Consider the following 16,794-nt stretch of genomic DNA (forward strand, 5'->3'; position numbering starts at 1 on the left):
AACGTAAAAACATACTTTACACAGTTCATGTTTTATATTCTTAAAGTGATAGACATTTTTGAAAATAGGTGATGCATGTGTCTGGTTTCAATTTATATTTTATGCAGCCAACATTTACTTGAGGAATTGATAAAGTTTAAAAGGGTATCATTTTTGTTCGATTTTCATCCGACTATAGGTTTTCAAAATATTCTCGACTATCGTCTCCATCATTTAGACGCATGCCTTTTTCACACATATCGAAGCGGTTTGATGATCAAGACTCGTTTCCATTGTTCCCGGGCGACAATTGATGGTTACATCAATGTTTTCTTGTTTATTGTCTGTCATAGTACATAGTTACTGGAAGACCAGCCTTTTATTTTTAAAATGAATTTGATATAAACTTTTGAAGATTAATTTGATTTTGTAATTAATTGATTTTTTTTCAACAACCAATTTGCAGAGTGCCATGTCTCTAAAAGATGACAGATAGAACTTTGCAATTTATTTTTTCAATGTATTAAAAAAACAAACAATGTAATTACAATGTATTGGTATTGATGTTTTATTAGGTTGTTCCTTGGTTTCATTCATGAAAAAAATATAATGAGCAATTATTTTTTCACTCTAAATGTTTATAAGGAAATTGTGAACACCTCTTAGATCCATAAAATGTTAGTGATTTGGCACCTCTGAAAAATCCTAGCGGGGGGTATTTGTCCCTTTTGGACAGTTCTAGTTAATATTTAATGTAGTACAAAATAAATTTGCTTTCTATTTAAAAAACAAAAATGATGAAGAGATTAATTTTTTTCCTAGGACTGATAATGCAATAAAGAATCATTGGAATTCTACAATGAAGAGAAAGTATGAGGAACGTATCCCACCACCTGACTTTACATATACACCAGCAATCCTTACTGGTCAGCCTTGCACTCCAAGTAATTCCGCCGTCCCTTCACTTCAGCCCATCCAGCTATTCCCGAATGCCCACATCAGCCAAGATTCTGTAAATACTTTTATTACAGGGTAAGTTTGTGCACTAGGAAATGATTGTTTAGTGAGACAGATCAATTTTAGGAAGGAAGTCAGCTAACAAAGGATCACAAAGCTTTAGATACATTCGAGTTTCATTAATCTGGACTTGTGCAGACTTGTCGAAATTTTGAATTCACTGTCAGACATTTGGTCTGACAAAGTCAAATGTTCTGCTGGACCGGACGAAGTTTTGTCAAACCAGATATACGTACTTTATTTTGACGCTGAGAAAGTAAAATAAAAACTGCACTAAAATGCCGTTTATTATTTTCAACAGCCTTCAATCTCACAAGTTTCTTTTCTTAGAATAGAGAATCTTTAATCAGAGACATAAATGGCACGTTTTATGTCTTTGCTGTAACAAATTTAATCGACCATCGTCACCACATGGCCATTTCTGCTGTTTCTGTGACTTTCACCTGCGCACCACAAACCCGATCTTTTTAAAATTTGCTTCACTCGAGATTTTTTTCAAACGGTCATTTGGACCGACATTTTCTTGAGAGTTATCGGTCCAGACAAATTTTTACCGGCCTTGCCGACAGGACCGACGGATTTTGACAAGTCTGCTTGTGTGTTCCCAAGTAAATCATCTGGATTAATGAAGCATTTTGAGAACTAAATCATACCTTTTATAATTAGTAAATATAAATGTAGATTCTGTTCCCCATAAAATTTGTCTGGAACTCTGAAGGTGAAATGTCCAGATCATTGGCATTTGGATTACTGAGGCTTGGCTGATATGTTTAAATCCTGAAGTTTCTGAAAATAATGAAGTTACTAATTATAACTTTTAACTTAAATGTACATGTATTTCATTCTTAACAGTCCAGATGGTTGTCAGAAGGTGAATGTGTTGAACATTGTGCCAGTTGGAAAAAATGGAGGCAGCAAAAAGACACCATCAAAGTTCACTTCACTATATTCTAAAGGTTTGATGTTTAAAGGACCTCTACTAATGCATTGATGTAGTGGTATCTATTGAGAATCCATCACATATCTAGTTCATTGTAGGAAAACAGCTTTGTTATTTGAAGCTTGCCATAACAATTAAGTGTGTATATACATGTACACGTATATTTTTCTGAAGTCTTATGAGCATACACCATAGAATTATTATGGAGCAGATGCTTTCTGTATTACAGTACTGCATAATTGTTTGGCAATAGTTAATCCTTAATAGATTTTTAGATTTGAATAATGAACTTTTATTTCATTGCATCTATTATCAAGTATAATGATATGCTCAGAGAACTTGCAATAGTTTATTGTGATTTAAAGAGTACAGATTTGATGGGAAAGCTATAAAGAAACTGAAGAGTCCAGGACGGCTGATTCCTATCCCCTCGCCAGTGACATCAAAGTTTTCAGCTTTACCCTCAATCTTAAGACGGGGGAAGACCAGAAGGAAAAATGTTGCCAAGATGGTAGGTTTTCTTAAAAATTTTACAAATGGTAATTATTACCGATATATTTGATCTTTGATTTGTGCCCAAACCACATTTCATCAAAGAAACTGAACAAAGATGTAATAATCTAATTGCGATTTACAGAGGACTTGCATTTTAGAACTTTCTTACATGTATATCAAAACTTCCATAAGTATTGTCAAAATGCCAGGGAATTTTTCAATCCAGACTTAATTAATGTTTTATTCAAAAGGTCAAAGAAGCCAACATATTAGGTTCTGAAATAAAATTAAGACAAAAAAGGAACAAGAAAAAATATTGTTCTATGAACTACATATGTTGTGTGCACTGTTCCATGCATGAAATGTGTGCATAGATAATCCATTTATTCAAATATTTAGCAATGCATAAAAGCTTATCTATTGGTCCATTTTTGACAGTTCTAGTTAAAATTGTGGACCTCTGGACATGTTGGCCATCAGAGTTTTACATGGGAATACAAAGGAAATATTATTTCAAAGTCCTCTTTTTTCTTGCAAGAGGTGCCTAACCCTGCAGAAAATAAGACTGTGGACCACAAAGATTATGATGGGAGATTAAAAATTTCGTATGATACAAATGCATTTTAATTTCAATTACAAGAGTGATCAGTGAGTGAATGCTGAGAGTAAGCTGAGGAACTGGATAGCAATCAATGAATGAACAATGAGTGCTGAAAGAGAGTAGTGAAGGAACAATATATGAACCAAATAAGATGATAGTAGAACATATAGAACAGCTGTGGATAAGAATAGGTAGCTCCGATTTTATAAAAAGAATGGCAGTGTCCATGTTTTGCAATGGAAAACTCAAATATGTGTCCAATTAAAAACAAAAATGGGAGGTGTGAAATCACATGACAATGGTAATTTGAAATAAAGATTCTGTGAAAATGGTGAACATTTTATTCAGTGGTAAAGGAGGAGTTGCCGATAGAGATGGGTACCCCCGATATTATAGAAAGAATGGCAGTGTCTATGTTTTGCAGTGGGAAACCCGAAATATATGTATGTCAGATCAAAAAGTAAAATAAGAGGTGCACAATGGCACTATGTAACAAAAACTCTGTGAAAGTCTCATTAAATTTTACTCAGTGGTATAAGCGGTGTTGCAAATAAAAGATAGGTACCTCAAAGCATAACGGGGTATAATGATTATAGCATGAACATGTTTAAAAAAATAAAATGACTCTGAGCTCAAAGATCAATGTACTGAATGCAGTATTTTTGGTACTGATTGCAGGTGGCACTGATGAATATACAGTCAGATAATGGTCCATACAGGGTTACTAGGTGGATTATTACTAAGGCCATGGTCATAGATCATTATGATACAAAGCATATCATCATTTGATGATTCATTTACTGTGCATGTCTAAAAATGATTAAATTAAAAGGCAAAAGAAATACATCTGTATTAGGGCTCAGAAACCTCATTAGAAAACAAATGTATGAAAAGAGTAGGAATTCATTGTAAAACAATAAATTGTCTTCCTTGAAGGAGAGTTCAAATCAAGGAATTCTTTAATACAACTTTAGTATATAGCAGGAATAGAATATATGTTTTCCTTATGAGGTTTTAATTACAGGTAAATTACATGATAGAGAGTTTAGTGAGTTATGGTATATTTTCCCTGAGAATTACCCTTTTTATAGTGGAATTAACTGTCTTGATTTTATCTTCTATCTGTCAAACTGGTGGATAATTGATGACAAATCCATATCTTATTTCTAAAGAGAAGGAAGTGGCATTCAAAAATTCAAATCCTCATAGTATAACTATGAGAAGGCATTATTAAAATCAGACTTTTTTTCTGGATGGGGAGATTTAGATTTTCTTTAAGGTCATATGTAAAGTACCTTAGCTATTTGGTAATTTTTCAAGGTATTCTTTATTTAATTCATAGTACTCTTAGACAAAAAAAATCTTCATAGTCTCTTAAACAAGAGACTTCAAGAAAGCATGATACACATCTTTTGATCGCCTTTCTTCTTATTACCGTATATACTCACCTATAAGTCGGTCCGCCTATAAGTCGTTTTTGTATTTTTTGGGGTTATTTTATAGGTTATTTTATAGGGATTTGCCATTGACCCGCTTATAAGTCAGTACAACTTTCTGTTAGAATCAGATGACAATTTCAAACCAATGCTCTGATGTTTTAACCTGGTTTCAGTTAAAATTCTTAGAAATGACACCGATATTTAATTTTAAATCAGTAAGAAAAATACATAATGCACACTTTAAATAAAAATAAAGGTATTAAAATATGTAAATACTTGTACTTTATGTATAATCTTAGAATGCATAAATGATATGATATATCCATTCTACATTTCGATGTCCAGATAATACTAATCTTTTTATGACTAGCCTATAAGTCGGACCTAGAGTTTTGGACCAAAATTTAACTCCCAAAAAACCGACTTATAGGCAAGTATATACGGTAAATATGGAGAATTTTATGTGTGCATTGATGACACAAAATTATTTATCTTGGTTACTGTATCCCCCCCCCCCCTCCTTCAGCTAACCCTCCCAGGGCAAGAAATAATTTTTTCTCTGGTCATTCAGGCTATTAACTTTAATTTTTACTGGTCATTGACAACTTTCACTGTCCCATTTGACTAGTGTATGAAAAAGACCAATGCTTAAAAATAGCATTTTTTTTTCTTCTGATTTTAATAACCAACAGTTTAAAAAATTGTATATCTTCTCAAGAACCACAATTAAAGCCATTAATTTGCAAACATTTCCAAGTTGTGTGTATTCAATATTTTTTTTTAAATTATGGATCTCGAGTAGAGTTGGCTAAAATCAGGATAGAATTTTACATTATGCATGCATACAGATAAAAGAATTTTCTTCATAACTGCAAGGTCATGTTAGTCGTATTGATTCATAATCCCCATGTTGTGTTGATTTTGAGACCCCTTAGGGTTAGAGTGGGACCATAGAATAGGGTCACAATTTTTCATTGGAATATAAAAAATCTTTTGAAAATCTGAAGAAAATGAACAGCTGGCTCAAGTTACTCAGGTAAGGGTTGTGGGCCTTTTGTCATACTAGTAGTACGTTGGTGACACAGCATTACAGTGATTACGAATACTGTCAACATACTTTTTTCCATGGGGTCATAATTCCGTGGAATCACAATTTCTGTTCAAAATGCAGGTGGAAAATTATGTGGATTTCTCAGATTACCATTGTATGTCTTAAATGCACTTTAGCAAGTCAAGGAAACTATTTTCTGTGACATCAGAATAAATTTACATGCTAAATGAGGCACCCAAGATGACTGGCAAACTGACCAATCAGCTAAATGAGTTGCATTATGGGTTACTACAAAACTACTACATGTACGTTTTGAAAAGGCCAGTTTTTGAAATTGCTCTCGGAAAGACATGATGCATTTTTGCAAGCGTTTTACACAATATAATATGTACATCATTATCTAATAGTTCCATGCTCGCATTTACATACAAATGTTCAAAACGGTAAAATTTGGGTTTTCTCCACTCCATTGTATAAGTCCGTTTGTTGACAATAGCCTGGCAGTTTTTCCCGTGCTATACTATCAGTCAGTATGAATTTCACGTGACTATTCCCTGGTCCAAAACAAACCGACTCTGAGGTGTACTCATGTATTGTCATTGTTTACTATGTATACAACATATGCTACTTAATACATGTTCTATGATCAATGTACATGAAGAAATACTGTACAGCAATAGACCTATGTTTTTTTATAACTGCATTAACCTTTAATTTCTAGTAAACAAATAACAAAGTAACAACGAATAACACCAGTAACATGGCAAGTTAACCAACATACTGTGAATGAATTTTGGCATGCATAAAATAATCACTGGTTCCAGGGGCATGTGCTCTCTACAAAGCATTAGCACAATGCACAAGCCCATCAATTATTCCATGTCCTGTCCTCCAATCTTTTCCATTGATTTTAAAAATATTTTTGTTTGTTTTCTTTGTTTTAGAGCAAGGTGTTAAAAAAGAGAAACATAATAAACATAACAAAAAGACATTACCTGCAATCAGCTGACCTAGATACTGCCATCAGAGATGAAAGTGAGGCTAGTGACACAGAAAATACTGACCCAGTTAGTCTCCCCTTCAAGGCCTACAAGGAGGGGCCGTTAAATCAAATAGAACTTGGAGTTATTTTGAAAGAGATAAACCCAGAGAGTTTAGATGATGTACCTGAAAAAGGAAGTGATTCTGTGTCGGAACTAGAGTCTGTGACTCCCAATGGAACACCAATCAAGAGTCTGCCATTTTCTCCTTCAGTGGTACGTTTTATGTTAGTGTATTATTATCCCCCTCACAACAAAGTTGGAGGGGATATAGTAACGGGCTTGAGTGTGTGGATGAGTATGTGATGCAAGTAATAATTTATATCAGAATTGATGTGCTCTTTTGTGAGAGGATGCTCAACTTTGTGGTGCCCTTGTTCAATCCTGTAATTACCTACAACTGTTTTAAGTATTTTAAATGCTTTATTGGGAAGTAAGTTGTTGACTTACATGTATTCACTTGTATTTTAACAGTTCAGTTTCAAAAAACAGGGCTCTCACACCCTTTCTTGGTACTGGGGCCGGGGCCAATGGAATTGGGAAAAAAGCATTGTTTTTATAAAAATTGGGAAATTTTTACCAATCATAATTTTAACTCTTTAAACAAGAAAAATAAAATAAACACAGAATAATCAGAGAAACTGAAAACAAATCATCTTATTTATTCAAGGTAGATCTTAATTAGACATGTTATTGACTGTTCAGATGTTTAGAACTTTAAAATAAAATGTTTGTCTTTAGATGTCCTGAAATGCTCTAGGGCAGGGTTTCAGTAACCACTAACTCAGAATGAGATTCTGTTAATTGTAGAGCGGCAGCCTGTTGTTTAAACAAAGTGTCTATTTTCTTACATTTGTTAGTTGTCTTCGTAGAAATCTTTTTTCTATAGTATTCACATTATGCGACATGTTTTTGAATAAACAAGTCGTACCTAAGAGAATTGTAATTTACTATAGTTGACTTTCGCTTTCATATTGAACTGGTTCGAGCATATACGAACTACCAGTTTACAACACGGAAGTGTTTCCTTCATATCTTCACAGTGCTTTTACGACTTGTCAAAAATATGCTTTCTATTTTCTTTTTACAGTAATAAATTTTAAGCAATCATACATAGGGAATTTTTACACTCAAATTTGGGAAAAATGGTGCCTTTTTCACCTTGGGAACGGGGCCGAATATCGGCCCCAATTAAAGAGAATCAAGAGCCCTGAAAAAAGATGAAAAGTTTCAGAAATAGTTTATGTTCATTTGAAAGAGTATGTTGCCACATGTAACTTTGATTCTTGTCTGAAATGAGTCTTACCTCGGATTGTTAGATTATGAAGTAAAGTTACACTCACAGATTACATTTAAATGAACCTGTATTGCAGTTCCTTAACAGTCCTGGGATCCCTATTGGTAGAGTGACTTCAACTCCAGTGTGCACTCAGAGAGAGGCAGCCACGCCCACTTGCCCACTGCAGAGCAGTGCAGCCAAAACTATGCAACCCAAGTACGTTATAACCGTTGTGGTTGTAAATAGACATATCTATTTGTTAGAATGCCAACATGATTTTGCAAAGTAAAAGAATCTTAGGCATACAATATTGGTAAATGTCTATTACAGTTCTGTTACAGTGTTTGACATTGGTTAATGTCTGTTACAGATCTGTTACAGTGTTTGACATTGGTTAATGTCTATTACAGTTGACATTGGTAAATGTCTATTACAGCTCTATTACAGTGTTTGACATTGGTTAATGTCTGTTACAGATCTGTTACAGTGTTTGACATTGGTTAATGTCTATTACAGCTCTGTTACAGTGTTTGACATTGGGTAATGTATATTACAGATCCATCCACTGTACTCCGCGGATCAGGAGGACCTTGCTGAATGCCACCCCCAGGACTCCCACTCCTTTTAAGGATGCTGTGGCTGACAAGAAGAATAAAATGAATGATATGGTAAACTGACATAACTATTATAATACAAAATGTGTCATGGTAATCTATTTAAAACAGTAATTTTAAGGACCCTGCAAGGATTTACAGGTACCCTATAATAATCACTTTGTCTCTGTGTTTCCATGTGTCTGTCATATTCTGTCAATCCTCAATTTTTCTGTGTTTTGGCTCACTGAGCTGTAAGCTTAAATGACTATTTCATGTCATCTGTCTGTTGTCTTGCCTGTCTGTCTGTTCATCTGTTTAAGCATCCATCTGAAAACATTTCGCATTGTCAACTTCTTTAGAACCACTGGGCCAATTTAAACTAAACTTGCCACGAAGCATCCATGGATGAAGAAGAAATACAGAGCCACACCCCCTTCCTAGGGTTTATAATTAAGAAATAGGAAAAATTTGGTGGCATCTTTAAAAACTTTCAAAGACAAAATTTAAGTGAAAGCTTTTTCATAAAGTGTAGATGCAAGTAAGACTAGACTCCGTGATAACATCATCTGTGAAATTTCATTGAGATTGTCCAAGCCAACAGCAAGAACAACTCGGAGACAAAATTAAAGGTGGAACAATAACAATATGTTGCCCTGATTTTATTCAGGGTGACATTACCATTCAAAGGTGTTTAATTTCCATTAAAATTGCAAGTGTGGATACTTCGAGATGAGGTCCCTGCTTTGATGTACACTCACAGGGGGTATCAGTTGAATCAACTAGAATTTTTCTTGATTTACAAAATTTTTTCTCCAATATTTATGATTTTGTTAATATGTCCCTTTCATCTAAGGCTTTAACACTGTCTTTTTGGGATATTCAATGTTTTCCTTATTGCTTGCATGAGTTTTGAGAAAACACATTTGTGTATTTTTTTTGAGATATTTACCTGTATTTACAGCCAGAAGAGGTCGATGGGAAGGATGATAACAGATTGACATTTACCCCAGACAACACTCAGGTGACGAGGGGTAAACAAATACCTGTTAAAAAGGTAAATCAGTATTTCTTCATTTGAATTCTAAAGGGCAAATGAACTTATATTTTATAAATTCTGACTCTTTCAAATAAAACCATATAGATTTATACTTTTTAGCGAAATATGATACAGGTGACTCTCGATACTTTGAAGTTCGCGTACCATAAAAAAACTTCTCATAATCAAGAGTTTGATGTTTTAAGAATGCAGAATATCTGGGTTACTTGGTTGGTTTAAAAATAAGTCACACTTGAAGTAATTTATTCTCATTTACAACAGTGTTAAAATAATACACATGTACAGAGGAGCCTCATTTATCCAGACGCTTTGGTTCCCAGTCAAAATTGTCTAGATAGGTGAAGTGTCCGGATATCTGAATTGCCTTTCATTCCATTGGCAATAATGAAGAATGCTGCATAATATACGTAAATATGTATTTTTGTTTAAATTAAAGCTCAGGAGTCAGTGCTATAAATAGCAATACATAAAACCAATGTTACTACTGTATTCTTACTAAGTATGTCAAGCTGCATACACAAAATCCTTTGGAGGTACCGAGAGTTAAATACAACATAATATGCATAAGGGGACTTCATTTTGACTTTGAGAGATCAAAAGATTGAGAGTTTGTGAAATCAAGAGTAAATCTGCTTAGTTACATATATAGGAGAAAAAAGTCAGGATTGGAGACTCATTTAGAGGGATCAAGAACTTAGAAACATCCAGATTCAAGCCATCAAGAGTCACCTGTAATTGTTAGCCCACCTGCGCTGAAGGCTCAAGTGAGCTTTTATGATCCAATGGGTCCAGAGTCTGTCTTTCATGTATCATCTGTAAACTTTGCACATGTTTATTTGCTTCCTCTCAAGAACCACTGAGCCAATTCAACCAATTTACTCTCATCATTTACTTGTTTATACCCAGATGTGTTGAATTTAAATAATTTCAAAATTGCATGAAATGATACAATTTCATGTAGTTTAATAGTTTAACAGTTTAAAATTGCAAATTATTTCATTTTCCGGTATTTTGAAAAAAAATGTTTTCATGTGTGTAATTTGTAGTAAACTGAAGCCCATCCTCATTATATACAACCTTAACAGTGCTGCATATGACTTTGCAGCTGTACAGTTCACATTGTTATAATGATACTCGATGCATGTATTTGTACTGAATCTGTAATTTGCAATGTAGACACAGCCAAAGCGTAAGATGAGAAAATGTCTGGCGACTAGATGGCTGTCACCAAGAAGAAATGTAGGCTTTCCAGAAGAAAAACCAATGGTTTTATCTCCCGAAACACCAGTAAGGAAATGGTCAAATGCTTATTCTTAAGTTGATTATGTTTGTTGGTGTCTAAAGATAGTCAATATGAATACTAGTAGAGTACATTCTTCTCCACCTTTATTATATGTTAAATACATTTTAAAACTTTCCAGAGTAAATCATTGCTGAATGATGCCAGTGTGCTGTTCTCTCCTCCCTCCATCATCAAGGAAACTTTACCAGAGGAAATCCTGGAGGAAACAAAACCTCCCAAGGAGAAGGCAACAAATAAGGTACAGTATATGGAAGATCTACATGTATCAGTTTATCTACATGTACATGTATCAGTTATGTCTACAAGTATCGGTTTATCTACATGTATCAGTTTATTTACATGTTTCAGTTTGTCTAAAGGTATCAGTTTATCTACATGTATCAGTTTATCTACTTGTGTCAGTTTATTTACACATATCAGTTTATCTACACGTATCGGTTTATTTACACATATCAGTTTATCTACAAGTATCAGTTTATCTATAAGTATCTGTTTATCTACACGTATCAGTTTATCAATACATTACTTCAAGTCTGAAATGTATGCCTGTTGAAAAACAATTATTTATTTCAGAATTCAGTGGTGAGGAAATCCAGTAGGAAGATCCAGTTTGCTGAGACAGATCTACTCAGTAATTCAAAGGTAGGTTTTAGGGCAGTAATGAGCATTATTTGATGGGTTTCATGACCTTGTATTTCAATTACTGGATAATGTTTCTCCTATTGTTTTTCTCCCTGCATGTCTCTGTACAACTTCAATCTGAACAATAACCTGATAAGATAAAGAAAAAAGTAATGCTTTATGTTAGGTGAAGGCAATACATAGCCATCTAAGACAATGCTTTATGTTAGGTGAAGGCAATGCATAGCCATCTAAGACAATGCTTTATGTTAGGTCAAGGCAGTGCATAGCCATCTAAGACAATGCTTTATGTTAGGTCAAGGTAATACATAGCCATCTAAGACCAGTTAATGCTTTATGTTAGGTCAAGGCAATACATAGCCATCTAAGACAATGCTTTATGTTAGGTCAAGGCAGTGCATAGCCATCTAAGACCAGTTAATGCTTTATGTTAGGTCAAGGCAATACATAGCCATCTAAGACAATGCTTTATGTTAGGTCAAGGCAATGCATAGCCATCTAAGACAATGCTTTATGTTAGGTCAAGGCAATGCATAGCCATCTAAGACAATGCTTTATGTCAGGTCAAGGTAATACATAGCCATCTAAGATGATGCTTGATGTTAGGTCAAGGCAATACATAGCCATCTAAAACAAGTTAATGCTTTATGTTAGGTCAAGGCAATGCATAGCCATCTAAGAGCAGTTAATGCTTTATGTTAGGTCAAGGCAATACATAGCCATCTAAGACCAGTTAATGCTTTATTTTAGGTCAAGGCAATGCATAGCCATCTAAGAGCAGTTAATGCTTCATTTTAGGTCAAGGCAATACATAGCCATCTAAGACAAGTTAATGCTTTATGTTATGTCAAGGCAATACATAGCCATCTAAGACCAGTTACTTATTGGTCATTGATGCAATGGAAAATGTTTAAATCAATTTAAATTTTGAGGCAGTCATTTTAGTGTATATTGTGTTCAGAAGGGGTGTAACAATATACCAGTATACTAAAATACACAAAAATATCCATCGCAGTAAAAAAAACATATACCTGCATATCCCAATACATCATATTTTCAGTATTTATATTCATTTCTGAAGCATTCTTATGTAATATAATAAAAGTTGTAGCTTTGCATCTGTGGTGCTGTACGTATTTAATATACATGTACATGTAAGACACTTGAATTAATGAAACAGTCATGAGAGCCTGTATCAGCTGTTTACAAAGATGGTGTTGAACAAGCAGTATTTCTTTTTTGTTTAACTTTGTTTGAACTTAGATAGTGTCACATTTCAGAACAGGACACAATACATAAAAAAAAAAAAAATTATGGAAGGTGATGTACTGCGGTATAATGATATGGTCTCAGTATATCGGTATATGATGATATGCTTCAGACATATCATTACACCCCTAGTGTTTAGTGAAAACAAGTTTCAAACTCTTCTAATTATTTTAATGTGCTTTAAACATGTTAAATGTATGTATTCATTTCAAGTTTAAATGTATTTGCTTACACCAAGTATTGAATGGGGCATATAGTGTTTTTAAGGACAGAACTTGAAACAATATGAAATATTATGTACCACAATAACTAAAACTAAAGGTATTGGTTCAATACATGTGGAAAAAAGAAGCATTTCTCATCTCTTCATACTACTGCATAAGAACAAAGAAACAAAATGTTGCAATACAAATGTTAGGCAGGGTATTCATGACCTACATGTATTTCTGGGGTACCTTTATAATTATGACACTCTGTTTTTGATTTACAGATGAATACAGATTATGTGAAAATAGCTTGTGGAAGAACTGAAGACCAAATCCTTATGATTGATTATGCCAGGAGCATAGTTAAAAGTGCTTCTTTTATTTAACCCCAAACTGATGTAAAACACAGTCCTGTGAAGTGAAACAAGCTCTAAATATATTGTGTACTCTTCATCAATCCACAAGATGGTTTTGTGTTTCAGATAAAGATTTTCTATTTTTCTGAGAAACAAAGATTGTTCATTTTCCTGGGAAAGTTATGTACAGAATACATGGTATCATTTGTAGTATATGAAATGGTAAAAAGTCCATGAGTGATCATAGTTTTCAAAGACTATGCTGAGAGTGTGAATTGAACGAAGCAGTTGTTGAGTAAACTACTCTGAATATCATTTATTTTTTTGTGTTTTGATGTAACACTTATAATATGGCAGCTTTCACCCCCCCTTTTCTTGCCCCTGTGGACAGATTAGTGAACAGTAATGATAATGAAAGGGGTCTGCTAGGCTTCCTGTAAATCTGTGAATGTTTGTTTACATGTACATGTATAAAATCTGCTTCTTTAATATGCCATATAAGAACTGGCTGCTGTTACTTGAAGCACCAATTTGTTTTGGTACTGATTTATTAACATGATTGAAAGTAACTCAATGTCCTATAAAATAATTCATGCTCTTATGAAATGAGATGTGAAATAACATTTTCAGTGAAAGTTGTGTAATCTGTTATGTTTTGTTGTATTTAAGTTTAGCTATTTATTTGTAGTAGTTTCTTTTATAATAACTGTTTAGAAATGTAGGCAATTGTCATATTATTTAAGTTAATTGTTATTGGATTTTTTAAATTCAGGTGTATTTTTTAATTTTTTTTAATTTCAAAATTGACAAATGTAAGTTTGTTTTTTTGGCTCGTAAGAAATGGTGTCGATACTTAATATCTTCTGATTTCTGTAATTTTATACAGATTCTGATGAAATTTATCAGTGATGGAAGCATTCTTTCACAGCAAAAAATCAGAGAATTTATCAAAACAGTTTTATCCCCAGGATTTACAGAATTGTTCAGTCTGCCTCTAATATTGAAAAAAGTGATTTGCCAACATATCTTGTTTGGTTAAAATTGTGCTAACATACAATAGATGTGTTTGATTTTTTGTGTGTGCTAATAAAGAAAATAGAGTAAATTAGTTAAAAACTTTGGGTCGGATTATTTTGATGATGTGCTATTTGTGTTCTGTCTTGTAGAGTTTTATATTTGTTCTTGATTACTTGTTTGTTCCTTAATTGTTGATTTCTTTTGTTTTGAATTATTTTGATTTTGTTTCAAATATAGAATACATTTTCACATTGATTTAACGTACAGCATGTAGATGGTACAATAAAATACAATTAAAAAATTTATTTTTGTGTATGATTCTTGATTAATCAAAATATATGACATATACATGTGTAATCTTTCTGAGAAGTACATTGGGGAATAAAGCAGATACTAGTAATGTAACAGGTAAGATTTGTAGTTCAGTTTAAATAGCCCAAAAAAGGAACATTTCTCGCAGATCTTTTGCTTATTAGTACCACTTCGTCACTTTTTTATTCATTTTCCACATTTTAATCTGTAAAATTTACACTTTTATCTGTAAAATATACTAATTAATCCACAAATTTTACACAATCTGTAAAAGTAGATGGGTTTATTTAGAAATAAGGGAAAGGTTCATGATAATGAAAAGTGGCATATACATAATGAGCAAATAGAAGTTGTAGATAAATTTATGTATCTCGGTGTTTTATTGAACTACAATGGAAATTTTAACGTAACTGAAAAACAATTGGCATGTCAAGGAAGAAAAGCAATGTTTTGTCTAAAATCTAAGGTTAGTCAATTGAGTTTAAATACTGAAACTATGTTCTCACTTTTTGATACATATGTCAGTAGCATACTAAACTACGGCTGTGAAGTTTAGGGAAACCACAATGCATGTGATATTGAAAAGATACATCTGGAATTCATTAAGAATGTTTTATATGTTAGAAAAAACACAAACACGGCCATGATATATTTTGAAACAGGCAGACTGCCTATGAAGACTGTACGGCAATTCCGGATTTTCAAATTTTGGTTTAAAATATTACAAAGTAAGAATTGTATTTTGAGATCATGTTATGAGAAAATGTTAAAGGAAATTGAACAACCAATGAACAAGATCACGAACTGGGCTTCCAATATTAAAGATAAATTATTCGAAATTGGGTTAGGTTACATGTGGACTGACCAAAAAAAGAATTTGATATAACAGCTATTTCTTGATTATAAAGCAAAGAATTATTGACACCTATGTACAGAATCTCCTTGCAGATATCTATAGTTCTTCTAGATGTATGTTATTTAAGAATATTATTGACCACTTCACACTGCAATATTATTTGGTAAAACCTATTCCTTTCATTTATAAAAAGCAAATTAGCAAGATAAGACTGTCATCACATAATTTAGCTATAGAAAGTGGACGCCATAAAAATATATTACGCGAAAATCAAATATGCGAATTATGTAGATGCGAAACTGAAGACGAATTCCATTTTGTTTTAAAATGTCCACGATATAGGGATTTACGAGCAAAATATATTAAAAAAATTTACTGGGAAAAACCATCTATGTTCAAATTCATACAGTTGTTATGTGCACACAATGTTAAGGACCTTTGTAATTTGGGAAAGTTTCTGCACCATGCTTTTAATTTACGTAATGAATGTCTTACTGTCATATAAACACATTAAATAAAATAGTTTGTACATTCTCCACCATTAAACTGATTGTATAATTATTATGCTGTTAAAAAAAAGAACCTGCGCTATGCCTTACTGTTTATATGTTATAAATTTATATTGTGTACAATAAGATGTATGTCTTACGTAATAAAGTGAATTGAATTTGGAAATGTTGTAATATTTTAATTTGCTTATGTTAACAGTTAAAGATAACTTTATTAACCTATGTAGCATTTCACACAAAATTAATAAAGAGCCATAAGATAAATGCAGATGTATCAAAATTTCTCTGGGTGGTTGCTATGGGTACAACAAAATCAAAATTTTAACTTTAAAATAATCAGTAAATTCAAAATTCACAATTTAACTTTGAAATTCTACAGTGTGATTTTTTCTGGAAAAAGTTCATTTTTATGGTCTGGGCTTTTTTTTTTTTTTTTTTTTTTTTTTTTTTTTACATTTTTGAGTTAAAATGGACTCGATATAACGTTTTAAAATCGTACAGCGATGGCAAATTTATAGAAAAAAAAGTTTAAAAATGTAACATTTTGTACCAAATGACGCATATGGCCATATAAAAGTTATGTGTTACTTTCTAAGGTTTAAGATAACATTCAACGTTTAAATCCAACCTCTGATGTTTTAAAATCTACGTTTTACCTTTATGTTTTCATTTTAAAAAAAAAATCATTAAATAAAAAATTCAGATATTTGCTTCTTGCGTTTCTTTTATATATAATCTGTTAATTTTACACTTAAATCTGTAAAATTATCTGTATAACTTACATTTTAATCTGTATAAATTTCGCACAATTCAGTAACCTCATACGTCAT

General features: G+C 32.7%; 1 protein-coding gene across 2 annotated transcripts in view; it reads left to right on the top strand.

Annotated features, from left to right (window-relative positions):
- The window catches only part of LOC133191178 (myb-related protein A-like), a 28,919-nt gene extending 14,327 nt beyond the window's left edge, over positions 1-14,592 (top strand). For both annotated transcript variants that reach the window (XM_061326901.1, XM_061326900.1), the window contains exons 6-16: positions 802-1,011; positions 1,849-1,952; positions 2,302-2,447; positions 6,467-6,778; positions 7,936-8,057; positions 8,398-8,509; positions 9,399-9,491; positions 10,671-10,781; positions 10,916-11,035; positions 11,371-11,439; positions 13,199-14,592. In XM_061326901.1, the coding sequence (XP_061182885.1) occupies positions 802-1,011; positions 1,849-1,952; positions 2,302-2,447; positions 6,467-6,778; positions 7,936-8,057; positions 8,398-8,509; positions 9,399-9,491; positions 10,671-10,781; positions 10,916-11,035; positions 11,371-11,439; positions 13,199-13,300 (1,501 nt within the window). In that variant the 3' untranslated portion in view covers positions 13,301-14,592. The remainder of the gene's footprint in view (positions 1-801; positions 1,012-1,848; positions 1,953-2,301; positions 2,448-6,466; positions 6,779-7,935; positions 8,058-8,397; positions 8,510-9,398; positions 9,492-10,670; positions 10,782-10,915; positions 11,036-11,370; positions 11,440-13,198) is intronic.
- The last annotated feature ends 2,202 nt before the right edge of the window (positions 14,593-16,794 follow it).

This window comes from Saccostrea echinata, unplaced genomic scaffold (genome assembly GCF_033153115.1).
Source record: "Saccostrea echinata isolate AGI-Se365-2 ecotype Australia unplaced genomic scaffold, CSIRO_AGI_Sech_v1 ptg000023l, whole genome shotgun sequence".
Lineage (NCBI taxonomy): Eukaryota > Metazoa > Mollusca > Bivalvia > Ostreida > Ostreidae > Saccostrea > Saccostrea echinata.